This window comes from Salmo salar, chromosome ssa07 (genome assembly GCF_905237065.1).
Source record: "Salmo salar chromosome ssa07, Ssal_v3.1, whole genome shotgun sequence".
Taxonomy (NCBI): Eukaryota; Metazoa; Chordata; class Actinopteri; order Salmoniformes; family Salmonidae; genus Salmo; species Salmo salar.
The window spans coordinates 35,614,800-35,632,375 of NC_059448.1; the positions used below are offsets into that span (position 1 = coordinate 35,614,800).

Below are 17,576 nucleotides of genomic sequence, written 5' to 3' on the forward strand. Positions count from 1 at the left end.
TGTTGGAGAGCAGGGTGGAGGGAGCAGATGGGCTGACTGCAGAGAGAGAAGTTCAACACAGGTTAAACCCTCCCCTAACATACTGCTGCTCTAATGGCACAATACTACAAGCCTGTTGAGGCTCAGCGGCTCACAAAGACCAAACACACACACACACACACACACACACACACACACACACACACACACACACACACACACACACACACACACACACACACACACACACACACACACACACACACACACACACACACACACACACACACACACACACCAGCCTAACCAATAACTACACATGCTCTGACATTGCTTTGCACTCTTCTCTGGTGTTCATGAAAACAATCACTAACTGTGCAACAGCACACTTATGCTGCCACTCGATGGAGAACATTCTATACGTGACATTCTACAGCCTACAGGCTTGGAAACAAAGCCAACCTCCCCGAAATCTCACAACACAAGAAGTATACATGTACTCATACGTATACTCATACGTGTACAGACTCTCAGGTTTGAAAGGAAGAACTATATGTCCTCTTCCTGACACAATAACCACTAATGTAAAGAAATCCCCTCTGAACCTTGTGTGACCGAATTTATCTTTGGAAGCATGTCGAGAGCAGCCTTGGTAAATACAGTATAAACCTTCCCAGTCTGATGGAGAATGTAGGGGAGGTATAAAGGAAGAGAAGAGGCGAGAAGAAGAGAAAGGAGAGGTCTCCAAGACAAACATGCCCCAGTGAGAGCAACAGACAAAGACAGTAAGGCACTGCTGTGTTGTCAAAAGGCCATATGGCTCAGCAGGAGATTAAATATTAATGTGTGAAAGTGGGCTAATTCGGACACTACTGAGATTTCCTTAAGGTCAGTTAAGGCGTCCGAATGCTTTCCAGTTGAAACAGTTCGATAGAGTTTGTGCATATACACTACATTACCAAAAGTGTGTGGAGACCTGCTCATCAAACATCCCATTACAAAATCATGGGCATTAAAAAGGAGTTGGTCCCCCCTTTGCAGCTAGAACAGCCTTCACACTTCTGGGAAGGCTTTCCACTACACATTGAAACATTGCTTCAGGGACTTGCTTCCATTCAGCCACAAGAGCATTAGTGAGGTCAGGCACTGATGTTGGGAGATTAGGCCTGGCTCGCAGTTGGCGTTCCAATCCATCCCAAAGGTGTTCGATAGGGTTTAAGTTCAAGGCTACGTGCAGCCCAGTCAAGTTCTTCCGCACCGAACGCCAAACCATTTCGGTATGGACCTTGCTTTGTGCATGGGGGAATTGTCATGCTGAAACAGGAAAGCGCCTTCGCCAAACTGGTGTTCGATAGGGTTTAAAGTTGGCAGCACAGAATGGTCTAGAATGTCATTGTATGCTGAAGCGTTAAGATTTCCCCTTCATTGGAACCACACCATGAAAAACAGCTCCAGACCATTATTCCTCCACCAAACTTTACAGTTGGCACTATGCATTGGGGCAGGTAGCGTTCTCCTGGCATCCGTCAAACCCAGATTGGTCCGTCAGACTGCCAGATGGTGAAGCCTGTTTCATCACTCCGGAGAACATATTTTCACTGCTCAAGAGTCCAATAGCGGCTAGCTTTACACCACTCCAGCTAACGCTTAGCAAAGGAAACATATTACATGAAGCTCCAGACAAAAAGTTATTGAGCTGACGTTGCTTCCAGAGACAGTTTGGAACTCAGTAGTGAGTGTTGCAACCGAGGACAGATAATTTTTACACGCTACATGCTTCAGCACGCGACGGTCCTGTTCTGTGAGCTTATGTGGCCTACCACTTTGCAGCTGAGCCGTTGTTACGCCTAGATTTTTCACCTTCACAATAACAGCACTTACAGTTGACTGGGGCAGCTCTAGCAGGGCAGAAATTTGACGGACTGACTTGTTGGAAAGTTGTCATCCTACGACGGTGCCAAGTTGGAAGTCACTGAGCTCTTCAGTAAGGCCATTCTACTGCCAATGTTTGTCTGTGGAGATTGCATGGCTGTGTGCTCGATTTTATACACCAGTCAGCAACGGGTGTGGCTGAAATAGCCGAATCCACTAGTTTGAAGGTGTATGCACATACTTTTGTATATATAGTGTATTATGACGGGATTTTGTGATGTTTTTGTTTGTTTTAGACTTCGGGGAGTCTTTTCCCGGCTGTTCAGGGACACAAAAAAAATTCTGGAGGCAAGTTTGGAGCCGAAGTCTACGCCCCTTCGTCTGTGACTGATCAACAGTAGGGATTCTTCAATGAAGTCTTTGTTGTCATTCAACGAGAGACGACTCGTTATCATGCACATTATCTCATAAACAAATTATGGAAAATTGCACGACTAAGATCTCTTCGGCAAAAAAAATCTAATTTAATGACAGATTTCTTGAGATTTCTTAGATTCATTCTGACTATTTTGAGGAAGTGTATATGGACAAACAGTACTACTGCTGCTTTTTTCTTGTTTTTCAAGCGAAGGCTTTTAAAGGGAATATGGGAGCACACTCGCTCGGTTCGGCTAGGCGCCAGCTGCACTGAAGCATGCTGATGCCTTTACTCTGACACAGACGGTCTCAGGAGCATGTGGAAAGGAAAGGAGGGGAGGGAGGGACACAGACCGTCATAGGTCCCTCAGAGAAGGGCGAGAGAGTGTCGTCATTCTCAACTATTTTGCAAATGTATTAAATATTAAAGGACTGAATTACAATACATTTTTGGTTTTGTTGAGGAAATTAATCTGTTTAAACTCTCCATTATGGTATACTTTTTCAAGTTGTATAATTATTGATAATCACTTCTCCACCTTGCTACAGCAGCCTAAACTTCGAAGTTAATCTCAGTGCCTAGTCTTCAATTTAGTTACTGGGTTACTATATAAACCATACAGTGACTTCAGAAAGTATTAAGACCCCTTGACTTATTCCACATTTTGTTGTGTTATAGCCTGACTTCAAATATGATGAAATATACTTTCTCACCCATCTACACACAATACCCTATAATAACAAAGTGAAAACATGTCTTTAGAAAATTTTACATTTTGCAAATTTATTGAAAATGAAATACAGAAATATCTAATTTACATGTATTCACACCCGAGTCAATACTTTATATATTTGATATGACAGGTTTGCCATATCAAGAAGCTGATTAAACAGCATGATCATTACACAGGTGCACCTTGTGCTGGGGACAATAAAAGGCAACTCTAAAATGTGCAGTTTTATCACACACCACAATGCTACAGATGTCTCAGATTTTGATGGAGCATGCAATTGGCATGCTGACTGCAGGAATGTCAAGGAATGTTAGCTCTAGTCCTTTTATTTTTATCCTAAAAAACTCCCTTGTCCTTGCCGACAACAAGCATACCCATAACCTGATGCAGCCACCACCATGCTTGAAAATATGAAGAGGGTACTCAATGATGTGTTGGATTTGTCCCACACATTACACTTTGTATTCAGGACACAACGTTTATTTCTTAGCCACATTTTTCATAGTATTACTTTAGTGTCTTATTGCAAACAGGATGCATGTTTCGGAATAAGTTTTATTCTGTACAGGCTTCCTTCTTTTCACTCTGTCATGTTGGTTAGTATTGTGGATTAGTAATGTTGTTGATCCATTCTCAGTTTTGTCCCATCACAGCCATTAAACTCTGTAACTGTTTTAAAGTCACCATTGGCCTCATGGTAAAATCCCTGAGTGGTTTCCTTCCTAACCAGCAACTAAGTTAGGAAGGATGCCTGTATCTTTGTAGTAACTGGGTGTATTGATAGACCATCCAAAGTGTAATTAATAACTTAACCATGCTCAAAGGGATATTCAACATCTGCTTTTTTTTTTACCAATGGGTGCCCTTCTTTGTGAACCACTGATAAACCTCCCTGGTCTTGGTGGTTGAACCTGTGTTTGAAATTAACTACTGGACTAATTCTATGTGTGGGATACAGAGATGAGGTAGTCATTAAAAAAATATGTTAACTATTATTGCACACAGAGTGAGTACAAGCAACTTATTATATGACTTGTTAAGCTAATTTTTACTCTTGAACTTATTTAGGCTTGCCATAACAAAGGGGTTGAATACTTATTGACTCAAGACATTTCAGCTTTAAATGTTTCAGAATTTGTAAGCATTTCGAAAAACATAATTCCACTTTGACATTTTGGGATACTGTGTGTAGGCCAGTGACACGAAATCTCTATTTTATTATTTTAAATTTGAGGCTGTATCACAACAAAATGTAGAAAAAGTTCAAGGGTTTGAATACTTTCTGAAGGCACTGTACATTACCTTTGTGCCCAGACATAAAATGGCCCCATTTATGTGTTGTTTTCTTCCTACTCAAAATGATTGGGGAAGGGATCATTTCTACACTGCAGACCCTACTTGGATATAAACCCCCACAATGGCAGAACCACACATCTGAGAACACCGCATGTAGAGGATGTCTTTAATCACTGTTGCAGTAGCAGACATTTTCACTCAATAAGAGAAGACACACAGCTTTTTACCGTTTAGCTACGTATTAGATTGTGTGTGGGTGTGAGACTTGTGTGTGTGGGTGTGAGACTTGTGTGTGTACCGTGTGCGTGTGTGCATGTGTGTGCTGAGTATGCGTACCGTGTGTGTGGGTATACTGTGTGTGTGTGTGTGTGTGTGTGTGTGTGTGTGTGTGTGTGTGTGTGTGTGTGTGTGTGTGTATTGGGGGGTTGGAGATGAAGAGCCAGGTGGAGGATTGAGAGGTCCCTGTAGACAGGTTGTTGGCAGTGATCATACGGTCATAACTGAGGGGAACAACCGAGGTTGTTAGCCCAAAGGTCAACCACTCAGGGTTTAATTCATGTCGTGGTCACTCCACGCAGGCCCGACCATTGATTACAAAAACTCCACTCATTCACCACTCAAACCTCCAAAAACTCATATCAGCAAGTATGAAGTCTAGACAGTTATTCCTTATCACAACCCATCATCCGTGGTTCTATAGTACAGGCAGCACATACTTCATATCTGCCAGGGCTTGCAGAGCCAGGGCTCAGAAGTGTTTTTGGAGAAAGTCGGCTATGTGATTTACTACCAATAATTCATAGGTGGAAATCAATTGAGTTTTATCTGCAGTTCATTTTTGGTAGGCAGCAGCTCACTGTTGACTTCATAAAAGCTGAACGTTTGAGGCCTTCCTGACTGCTGCTCTCTGGGATTACGACCTGGGAATTTGACTGGGTGAGTTCATAAGCAGTCAGAACAGTGATCTCGCGAGTATATTTAAACTTCATAACAACGCCATGAGAGTTTACAGGCTAACCACTTACTAGTATGGTCAGTGACTTTATCTTGCCACTAAGGGGCTTCTCCTGCCATTTTGCTTTATTATTACGTTTCATAATGTCCTCTGACTGAATCTACAACCTTCACTTTGCCTGTGTGTGTGTGTGTGTGTTCTCTCCCAGTCAATACAGGGGGAAGAACGGTAATTGAAGGAGAACAAGGGTATAGGTACACAATTACACCCCTCTACCCTCCGAGCGCCCCACCAAGACGTTGATGCCACAGTATTTAAAGTGAGTCATCAGGAGAGGAGGGTCAGCTTCCTATACATCCCATAATGTAGACACACATTTTATACTCCAACACAGAGAATCAATAGAGACGCAATAAGTAATATCCTGCTATTATTGACTCCTAGTGTTATCCTAACAAGAGAGCACACCACAACAAAGTACATACATCAACAAGCATCTAAATCAATGGGAGGGTCTGATAGTGGTGGATATAGAGGTACAGAGGAAGCCCTCCATCTCTCCCTTCATAATTTCTTCCCTCTCTATAACGCTTTGAGGTAAACAAAATAAAAGCCACTGCCACTTGTCAGACCACACACACAAGGGCGCACGAAGTCTGTGTGGCTCGTCGATATGGCTGAAGTCTGTGTGGCTCGTCGATAGGGCCCCCCCCCCCCATCAATCTATTAGAATGTCATTCCATATCACTATAAAACGTTGATTAAGTGTTGTTGTCCATTAGTTTACACCAATTAGGGGAGGGGTGGTAGAGTTAGGGGAAAATATATCACAATTAATATATATATTTAAAATAATATACATTTATGTAAAATACACTGCTCAAAAAAATAAAGGGAACACTTAAACAACACAATGTAACTCCAAGTCAATCACACTTCTGTGAAATCAGACTGTCCACTTAGGAAGCAACACTGATTGACAATACATTTCACATGCTGTTGTGCAAATGGAATAGACAATAGAAATTATAGGCAATTAGCAAGACACCCCCAATAAAGGAGTGGTTCTGCAGGTGGTAACCACAGACCACTTCTCAGTTCCTATGCTTCCTGGCTGATGTTTTGATCACTTTTGAATGCTGGCGGTGCTTTCACTCTAGTGGTAGCATGAGACGGAGTCTACAACCCACACAAGTGGCTCAGGTAGTGCAGCTCATCCAGGATGGCACATCAATGCGAGCTGTGGCAAGAAGGTTTGCTGTGTCTGTCAGCGTAGTGTCCAGAGCATGGAGGCGCTACCAGCAGACAGGCCAGTACATCAGGAGACGTGGAGGAGGCCGTAGGAGGGCAACAACCCAGCAGCAGGACCGCTGCCTCCGCCTTTGTGCAAGGAGGAGCAGGAGAAGCACTGCCAGAGCCCTGCAAAATGACCTCCAGCAGGCCACAAATGTGCATGTGTCTGCTCAAATGGTCAGAAACAGACTCCATGAGGGTGGTATGAGGGCCCGACGTCCACAGGTGGGGGTTGTGCTTACAGCCCAACACCGTGCAGGACGTTTGGCATTTGCCAGAGAACACCAAGATTGGCAAATTCGCCACTGGCGCCCTGTGCTCTTCACAGATGAAAGCAGGTTCACACTGAGCACGTGACAGACGTGACAGAGTCTGGAGACGCCGTGGAGAACGTTCTGCTGCCTGCAACATCCTCCAGCATGACCGGTTTGGCGGTGGGTCAGTCATGGTGTGGGGTGGCATTTCTTTGGGGGGCTCGCCAGAGGTAGCCTGACTGCCATTAGGTACCGAGATGAGACCCTCAGACCCCTTGTGAGACCATATGCTGGTGCGGTTGGCCCTGGGTTCCTCCTAATGCAAGACAATGCTAGACCTCATGTGGCTGGAGTGTGTCAGCAGTTCCTGCAAGAGGAAGGCATTGATGCTATGGACTGGCCCGCCCGTTCCCCAGACCTGAATCCAATTGAGCACATCTGGGAGATCATGTCTCGCTCCATTCACCAACGCCACGTTGCACCACAGACTGTCCAGGAGTTGGCGGATGCTTTAGTCCAGGTCTGGGAGGAGATCCCTCAGGAGACCATCCGCCACCTCATCAGGAGCATGCCCAGGCGTTGTAGGGAGGTCATACAGGCACGTGGAGGCCACACACACTACTGAGCCTCATTTTGACTTGTTTTAAGGACATTACATCAAAGTTGGATCAGCCTGTAGTGTGGTTTTCCACTTTAATTTTGAGTGTGACTCCAAATCCAGACCTCCATGGGTTGATAAATTGGATTTCCATTGATTATTTTTGTGTGATTTTGTTGTCAGCACATTCAACTATGTAAAGAAAAAAGTATTTAATAAGATTATTTCTTTCATTCATATCTAGGATGTGTTGTTTCCTTTATTTTTTTCAGCAGTATATATATATATATATATATACAGTTGAAGTCGGAAGTTTACATACACCTTAGCCAAATACATATAAACTCAGTTTTTCACAATTCCTGACATTTCATTCTAGTAAAAATCCCGTCTTAGGTCAGTTAGGATCACCACTTTATTTTAAGAATGTGAAATGTCAAAATAATAGTAGAGAGAATGATTTATTTAAGCTTTTATTTCTTTCATCACATTCCCAGTGGGTCAGAAGTTTACATACACTCAATTAGTATTTGGTAGCAATGCCTTTAAATTGTTTAACTTGGGTCAAAAATTTTGGGTAGCCTTCCACAAGCTTCCCACAATAAGTCAGGTGAATTTTGTCCCATTCCTCCTGACAAAGCTGGTGTAACTGAGTCAGGTTTGTAGGGCTCCTTGCTTGCACATGCTTTTTCAGTTCTGCCCACACATTTTCTATAGGATTGAGATCAGGGCTTTGCGATGGCCACTCCAATACCTTGACTTTGTTGTCCTTAAGCCATTTTGCCACAACTTTGGAAATATGCTTGGGGTCATATTCCATTTGGAAGACCCATTTGCGACCAAGCTTTAACTTCGGGCCTAATGTCTTGAGATGTTGCTTCAATATATACACATAATTTTCCGTCCTCATGATGCCATCTATTTTGTGAAGTGCACCAGCCCCTCCTGCAGCAAAGCACCCCCACAACATGATGCTGCCACCCCCGTGCTTCACGGTTGGGATGTGTTCTTCGGCTTGCAAGCCTCACCCTTTTTCCTCCAAACATAACGATGGTCATTATGGCCAAACAGTTCTATTTTTGTTTCATCAGACCAGAGGACATTTCTCCAAAAAGTACGATCTTTGTCCCCATGTGCAGTTGCAAACCGTAGTCTGGCTATTTTATGGCGGTTTTGGAGCAGTGACTTCTTCCTTGCTGAGCGGCCTTTCAGGTTATGTAAATATAGGACTCGTTTTACTGTGGATATAGATACTTTTGTACCTGTTTCCTCCAGCATCTTCACAAGGTCCTTTGCTGTTGTTCTGGGATTGATTTGCACTTTTCGCACCAAAGTATGTTCATCTCTAGGAGACAGAACGCGTCTCCTTCCTGAGCGGTATGACGGCTGTGTGGTCCCATGGTGTTTATACTTGCGTACTATTGTTTGTACAGATGAACGTGGTACCTTAAGACGTTTGGAAATTGCTCCCAAGGATGAACCAGACTTGTGGAGGTCTACAATTTATTTTCTGAGGTCTTGGCTGATTTCTTCTAATTTTCCCATGATGTCAAGCAAAGAGGCACTGAGTTTGAATGTAGGCCTTAAAATACATCCACAGGTACACCTCCAATTGACTCAAATTATGTCAATTAGCCTATCAGAAGCTTCTAAAGCTATGACATCATTTTCAGAAATTTCCCAAGCTGTTTAAAGGCACAGTCAACTTAGTGTATGTAAACTTCTGACCCACTGGAATTGTGATACAGTGAATTATAAGTTAAATCATCTGTCTGTAAACAATTGTTGGAAAAATTAATTGTGTCATGCACAAAGTAGATGTCCTAACCGACTTGCCAAAACTATAGTTTGTTAACAAGAAATGTTTGGAGTGGTTGAAAAACGAGTTTTAATGACTCCAACCTAAGTGTATGTAAGCTTCTGACTTCAACTGTATGTGTGTTTCCCGTCCTTCATGAGATCACCAAATGAAACACACTCGACATGACTGTCCCTTAAGCGTCCATGGACCATTCCCACATTCTCAAAAATAGAAATATTGTTTAATTATTCAAGCTGTTGATGTCCAAGGGTCTCTCTGTGTTCCACAGTTTCCATTCCAATCTCGAACACTACAGAGCATAGAGGCAGCGTATTTTATGACCGCCCATAAAACAGCCGACTTCCCGCTCTCCCCCTCTACGAGAGAGAGAGAGAGAGAGAGCATGCTGTAGAGTGGACCCACTGTAACCTGATCCTTCAGATCATCATAGGAGAGTTATGACAGTAACTAGGCTTCTCCAAAACTGCACTCTGATGCCTACCAAACTTGCCAACAGCCAGTAGCTAATAGTGGGTACTCAGCACCCTGTTGTCTCTCTAATCACTCTGACATCAATGCAAATGCAACAAAGTTCAAATCGAACACTTTGTGCGACCCTGAGTTTGAGTGGAATAGGGTTACTTGTTGCACAGCGAGTCAGACTATGCTATGCATTTGAGTGAGAAAACAGAGTTTTGATGGCCTCCATTAAAAAAAAGGAGGATCCCATCAGCTTCCTATAGGCTAGGCCTACTATATATTTACTTTGAAACGTTCCTAATATGAAGCACACTGCTTCTCTTTACAACTGGAGTAGCCTACCTGGCTGGCAAGAAAATGAACTGCAGGAAAAGCGTCCTGAATTCACTATTCAAGTGCAAACGGATGACGTCTTTTTTACCATGTCCCTGTCCCGACAGGTGCATGATAATGGCCCATTCCAAATGGTCCACAGGGATGCTGGCCCATATTGACTCCAATGCTTCCCAAAGTTGTATCAAGTTGGCTGGATGTCCCTTGGACCATTCTTGATACACACGTGAAACCGTTGAGCATGAAAAACCCAGCAGGGTTGAAGTTCTTGACACAAACCGGTCCACCTGGCACGTACTACCATTCCCCATTCAAAGGCACTTAAATCTTTTGTCTTAACCATTCACCCTCTGAAAGGCACACATAACTCAATCCATGTCTCAATTGTCTCAAGGTTTAAAACTTATTTAACCTGTCTCCTCCCCTCCATCTGATTGAAGTGGATTTAACAAGTGACATCAATAAGGGATCATAGCTTTCACCTGGTCAGTCAATGTTTTGCATACTCAGTGTATAGTGCACTACTTTTGATTAGGACCCATAGGGATCTGGTGAAACATAGGGATTAGGGTGCCATTTGGGAGATAACCAAGGTAGTAAAACTTTATGGTTTAATTAGGAAGTAGAATAGAGAGAGGGTGCTGTGTTTTTATGTCCTTACAAAACGCCTTCCTTGGCTCAGTGCTGTGCTGTTGCATGGTGTATTATACTGTACGTGACGGAACAAAGGAGAGTAGTTTGTTAGATAACAGCCTACCTGTGGCCTAGGGTGTTCTAGCATTTAAGTAGCTCCCTCTGGAGCACATGTACAATACATTTTTAAAAAAAGGAAAAGATAACAGGCTACCTTAGATGATGCACTGCTGAGGCAAAGGAACACAATACAGGACACATACACCTGCTTCCTACATAGAACCAGTCCTTCAGTGCCGCAGTCATTTTTATCTCTCCGATACTTAATGGATCAATTCATGTCATTGACGAACCCTCAAGTCCACCGCCAGTTTATAGTCAGACAGAAAAGCAGCAGACACTGTGGCCCTTCAGGGCCAAGCCACAGAGTTCTGCACCATTGTCCTATTGCAGCCTTTCAAAGGCAAGCTAGGTCCTACAATCTGAGGGGAGGGATGGAGGGATGGGAAGAAGTAGAGGAGTTATAAAGGATGGTTTGTTAACAAGGCTTTTGTTTAGTAATAGTTCAGTGGTGTTGAGGCTCGGGCTCATTGCTCTGAGCTGCTGACAGACAGAGATTGAGAGATAAAGAGCCAGAGGCACAGACCACAGAGGAGAGGACTGACAGAGATTGATGACCTCTGCTGGATAGGGTCTTATGAAGGAACACAATGGGAGAATAATACACACACGATGCGCTGTGAGTGAGTGAAATGTGACAATTTGTGTGAATGCATGTGAGCATTTTGTGTGTGTTCCTGCGCACGCACACGCGTGTGTGTACCCACAGTATGTGTGCGTGTGTACGTGTGTGTTTGTGGTGTGTGTGTACCTGGTAGGTGTCCCAGAGGCGTATAGTGCAGCGTAACGGCAGCTCTCTCATCAGCAGGTTGTTCATCCAACGGAAGGCAAACTGGAGATACTCCACTTCATACTGCTGCATGTGGACGTGCACCATTTCTGAAACACACCCATACACACAGACTCGTTAAACTGAAACACACACACTTCCGTCAAACAATGATCAACGCACACACAAACAGTATGCACACACACACTGCGTAATTCACATGGACAGCCACTGATAATCTTCTGATAACCACAGCACACACACACAGACACACCTTTCTCTTTCCACCGATGATGGCTGGGCGGTCAGACAATACAGCAGTAATTGCATAGCTGTCAGTGGATCTCTCAAAGAACATTGAAGCTACTATAGAGCTAGGGAGAAAGACAGCATTATAACAGTGTGTGTTTCGTGCATGCGTACGTGTGGGTGTGTGGGTGTATTACTGGGAGTGATTGACACTGGGAGCAGGGAGGGAGAGACGAAAGACTGCAACCAACCAAGCCGACTTGTGCTATAGTAGACTAATAGCTGCCATTGCTAGGTTATTTATCATCAAATATGATTACGTAGTACCAGTCTTGACTGCATCAAACCGGGAGAAGCTAGTTAACCTAGCTAAAGTTAGGTAGCTAGGCAAAATTAGGGTAGAGTACATGCGCTTTCGCATCCAACAGTTACAAATAATTCCATTTAGAATATTAAGTTGCAGCCTACCTGTTGGCTCTTGGTCGTTGTATTCTATACCTTTACATTTACATTTAAGTCATTTAGCAGACGCTCTTATCCAGAGCGACTTACAAATTGGTGCATTCACCTTATGATATCCAGTGGAACAACCACTTTACAATAGTGCATCTAAATCTTTTAAGGGGGGGGGGGTTAGAAGGATGACTTTATCCTATCCTAGGTATTCCTTAAAGAGGTGGGGTTTCAGGTGTCTCCGGAAGGTGGTGATTGACTCCGCTGTCCTGGCGTCGTGAGGGAGCTTGTTCCACCATTGGGGTGTCAGAGCAGCGAACAGTTTTGACTGGGCTGAGCGGGAACTGTGCTTCCTCAGAGGTAGGGGGGTCAGCAGGCCAGAGGTGGATGAACGCAGTGCCCTTGTTTGGGTGTAGGGCCTGATCAGAGCCTGAAGGTATGGAGGTGCCGTTCCCTTCACAGCTCCGTATACCTCTCTTTTAACTTTATCTTCCATTGATTAGATACACTATATACGCAAAAGTATGTGAGACACCCGTTTAAATTACTGGATTTGGCCATTTCAGCCACACCAGTTTCTAAAAGGTGTATAAAACCGAGCACACAGCCATGCAATCTCCATAGACAAACATTGTAGAATGGCCTTACTGAAGAGCTCAGTGACTTCCAACATGGCACCGTCATAGGATGCCACCTTTCAAACAAGTTAGCTTGTCAAATGTATGTCCTGTTAGAGCTGCCCCAGTCAACTGTAAGTGTTGTTACTGTGAAGTGGAAAGGTCTAGGAGCAACAACGGCTCAGCCGCGAAGTGGTAGGCCACACAAGCTTACAGAACGGGGCCGCCGAGTGCTGAAGCGCGTAGCGAGTAAAAATTGCCTGCCCTCGATTGCAACACTCAGTAAGTTCCAAACTGCCTCTGGAAGCAACGTCATCCCAAGAACTGTTCGTCAGGAGCCTCATGAAATGGGTTTCCATGGCCGAGCATCAATTACGTTGTAGACAATTCTGTGCTTCCAACTTTGTGGCAAATGTTTGGGGAAGGCCCTTTCCTGTTTCCGCATGACAATGCCCCCTGTGCACAAAGCGAGGTCCATACAGAAATGGTTTGTTAAGATCGGTGTGGAAGAACTGGTCTGCACAGAGCCCTGACCTCAACCCCATCGAACACCTTTGGGATGAATTGGACCGCAGACTGCGAGCCAGGTCTAATCAGTCAATATCAGTGCCCAACTTCACCAATGCGCTTGTGGCTGAATGGAAGCAATTCCCCGCAGCAATATTCCAACATCTAGTGGAAAGTCTTCCCAGAAGAATTGAGGCTGTTATATTAGCAAAGGGGGGACCAACTCCATATTAATGCCCATGATTTTGGAATGAGATGTTCGACGAGCAGGTGTCCACATACTTTTGGTCATGTAGTATATCTCCTAACTTTTGCCACACACACAAGGCTTTATGACTGTAGCCTATTGCCACTTTGATGACTTATGATTGGCCAACAACAAGCTACAAGCGTCACACCACTTGTGAAAAGCAAGAGCAGCAGCATAAATGATCAAATGTCTCTCGCTCTCTCTCTACTGCAGCAGTCACGTTTGGGATCTGTACGGGCCCTTCCGGACTAGTCAGCTAAAATTAAACATACCTGAGAACCGCGACAATCATATCAGATCCGACCCGTTACATTATTTAGAGTTCTGTATCCGGAACGACTCGTGTCCCGGATTAGGTCTTGGGTACAGGTGGATCTGTGAAGACCTCTAGTGTGCATAAATCAGAGACTCTGACAGAGCCAATCAGTTTGTTTGCATCAACAGAGTGACCAGGGTAGTGCAATTAGTTTTTCTTCACACACAATAAATTAACGCAACACATTCGGCAGAAAATAGCTTCATATTCATCAGATGAAAAGAGAAGTGCCACACTATTTAGCCAGCAGCCACACATAAGTACATTAGCTTACAGGGGAAAAAAACAAGGTATATTTTGCAAAAACGATGCACGGCCATCCGATTCCTCATGTTTATCATAGAAGAATGTAGCCAGCTACATTTCCTAAAGTTTTGCTTGAAGTTCATCTTGCATTTTAACTACCCGGAGAAAAGCACGCATTAACGTGACCCCTGCTGTACCCATCACGATTCACTTCATTTGTCACCCGACACATGTCAACGCACATCAACACTTCACATTAGTTCGTTCTCGCATGCACACCCACACAAACACTCTCAGAGGGTGAGGTAAACAGTGAGCACTCTCCCCTTTTGCTCTCTCGTCTCCACAGTTTAATTATCACATAGCTATGCTCCGCGTAAACAACTTAGGCCTACCCTCATTAACAGTGAATAAATCACAGTAATATATCACTTCCAAACAGCTTCCCTAATAAGAGGAAACAAACACTTTAGAGGAAATAAATATAAAAAATCTTGAAATTATACTTCTCACATGTAGTCAGAGGAGTTGGCTTGGCTAAAGTACACTCAGATCTGGTACCAGGCTAAGACTAATGGTAAGAAGAGTAGAGAAACCATCCTACTGTGTGTGTGAGAGAGAGTGGAGAGAGAGAAAGTGAGTGAGAGAGAGAGAGAGAGAGAGACTAAGTAGTGAGAGAGAGAGAGAGAGAGAGAGAGAGAGAGAGAGAGAGAGAGGTTGTCTGAGTTCCTCCTGGTCCCCTGGAAGTTAATTAGTTAGTTATTGTTTATCTGTTCTAGAGCCAGTAGAGGAGAGAAACAGCTGTTATAGCTGGGGAAGAAAGACAGAGCGAGTTAGATGATTATTAGTGTTTGCTTCAGTACTACGGAACCACTCTTTCTGCTCCCTTTCTCTCTGCTCTCTCTCTCTTTCTGCAATAGAGAACATTATTTTACTCTGTTACAAACCCAGGGAGGAGGGAAGCACCTGCATTTTATTGGTTGAGGGTGAATTCAGTCAAGCCTGTGGTTGAAATCGTTTGCCCCAAAAAGTACTTTACCAGATCAAAATCAAAGTCAGTGGTAATTAACTCATGAATTTTGTTTGTGAGTAGTCAGACTATAATATGGTAAAGAAGATGCCAGTTTTAGCAGGACTGTTTGTTTGGTAGAGAGTTGTGTAGAGAGTTTAGCATCCGGGCAGACTCCGACTGGCAGCACACGGCCTGCTAGGTAGATTTGGGTTGCGGGAGGACAGTTGGAGGTCAGGGGTCAGAGAAAAGACAAGTGATGGCACTGAGATGCATTCTGCTGAGCTCCACACTTCTCCCTGACGTCTGCTCTCCTCCATCTATCCAACAATTACATCTATGCCGTGACCCTCTTTTTCTCTCTCCGCATTCTCTCTCCCGCTCTCGTGCGCACTCTTTGTCCCTCATCTCTCTCCTCTTTCTCTCTCTCTCTCCCTCCCTCTCTCTCTCTCTTTTCTCAGATGTATTTTTCTTCATCCATCTCTTTCCCCCTCCCCCTTTCTTTACTCCTCTCTTTTCCCTCCCTCTCCCTCCCTCTTAGCTACGTTTTCAGTGTGCATGCCTGTCTGAACGGTTCTCTTTTTCAACTACTTGACCAGACCTCCAGTACTCTGACAGCATGCACCCTGAAAGATAGGTCCTCTATAGAAACCATTTTCCATGACATACCAACAGCGTGTCTTTTTGCATCTGTGACAGCTCTGACATTGTCATGTTTCAGTGGCAGGCAAAGTTGATTACGTAAGGAGATTGATAGACACACCACAACAAGCCTTCTTAGCTTTAGTGAAAACTGTGCATCCTATATTCTTGAGTGTGTGTGTGAGTGTCTGTACTCTATATCCCAGGATGACAGTTGACAGTGTGACTGTCTGTATGCCAGGCTATCAGTTCTTTCTCTCTGTGCGCTTAGTGATGGCATTTGTCACAACGGCAGGAACGCGTCATTCAGTGACGACTATGCACTGACGACTATGATCGAAACCATCGACCAGGGACTCCAGTGTCCATGATCAAAGTCAAATCCAGCTATAAAGAAGAACTCCCTAATACTCTCACTTACAAAACTCTTCAAAGCACAATAAACAAATGTTATTTTTTGATGCAAATGAATTCATGCATATTTGAGTTGCTTTTATGGTAAACAATATAGCAATATGCATAGTGCTGCTAAGACGGTAGAGGAAAGTCAGGCTCTATGGGCCTGTGTGAATCAATAGGTTATGTGTAGGTAGATTGAGAGGTCTAGAGGAGATGAGAGGAGCTCAGAGGAGAGGCAGAGAGATCAAAGGTGGGGTGACTGCAGGTTGAATCCTCACAGCAGAGACTTGATGTCAGAACAACATGAAGCTCAGCCATGGACCTGTAATCACAGGCATACTTAAGAGAGTGCAAAAGGCACATGCAGGGAAGCACGAACAGTCACACAAACACACACACATCATGCGCATACACACGGAATAATACCATCTAACATCTTCAAAGGAAACATACAACATACATGATTCAGAGCGCAGAAACCATGCCGTTTCTCTCCTTCGTTTGCATAAATAAATTCACCTTTAGCAATTTCCATGCTGGTGAACACTGAATGTATTCTGTATTCACACAGAACAGAGAGATCAGAGGAAAGATGTACAGACCTTAGAGACAAATACATTGAAAAAAATTTTTTAAATACATTTTAGGGGATAGATCAGCTTTAATATTTCAGTTAGATTGTAGCTTCCGGTGAACATTAGTGTGCTGGTAGAAATGACACGCTTTAGTGTCACGATAAGAAAACGGCGCTATCGTTTAATACTGTGTCGTTAATTAGAGCGAAGCCCCTGATTGTTGCTAAAAGCACCCGGTGACGGTTCTGCCTTTTGGCTCCTGAGTAGAGGGGATTAAATGAATTGCATAATGAGGGGAGCAGGGGCAGCCAGGGGTGGAGAGGCGAAGAGTTCCACAGACTAGAGACGGCTCTGTTTTAGGTATAGAGTCAAAGGGGGGAATCCCAGGGCCTCAGAGAGAAGATCAAAAGGTTAGGAGGATCTCAGCATCCAGATCAGGACTAAGTGGCTAGACAGTTAACTCACCTTGTGTCCCATGTCCGACAAGCGTCATCTCACGCTACACTACCACTCAACAGCCTAATGGTCCAACTGATACAGCAGCCCAACATAACTAAATGGACATAAACCTCCATACCTGTCTGCATTTCCCAACACTTCTGGAAAACAGTGTCTAACTCACTGACTAATGTCATCTGTAACATCAACTCAAGTAGAAAATTGAAAAGTGAGTATAAAGGATATCTTTAGCTGTGGTAGGCTAAACGCATAAAAAAAACGACCTCCCCTTTTTGGCTTAAACTAGGTTTTGTTCCCGTCCCACTCTCCTGGATTGAAGG

General features: G+C 43.9%; 1 protein-coding gene across 2 annotated transcripts in view; it reads right to left on the reverse strand.

Annotated features, from left to right (window-relative positions):
- The window catches only part of LOC106609109 (TBC1 domain family member 22B), a 187,820-nt gene that overhangs the window by 45,733 nt on the left and 124,511 nt on the right, over window positions 1–17,576 (reverse strand). For both annotated transcript variants that reach the window (XM_014207530.2, XM_014207531.2), the window contains exon 12: window positions 11,517–11,644. In XM_014207530.2, coding sequence (XP_014063005.1) covers window positions 11,517–11,644 — 128 coding nt within the window. The remainder of the gene's footprint in view (window positions 1–11,516; window positions 11,645–17,576) is intronic.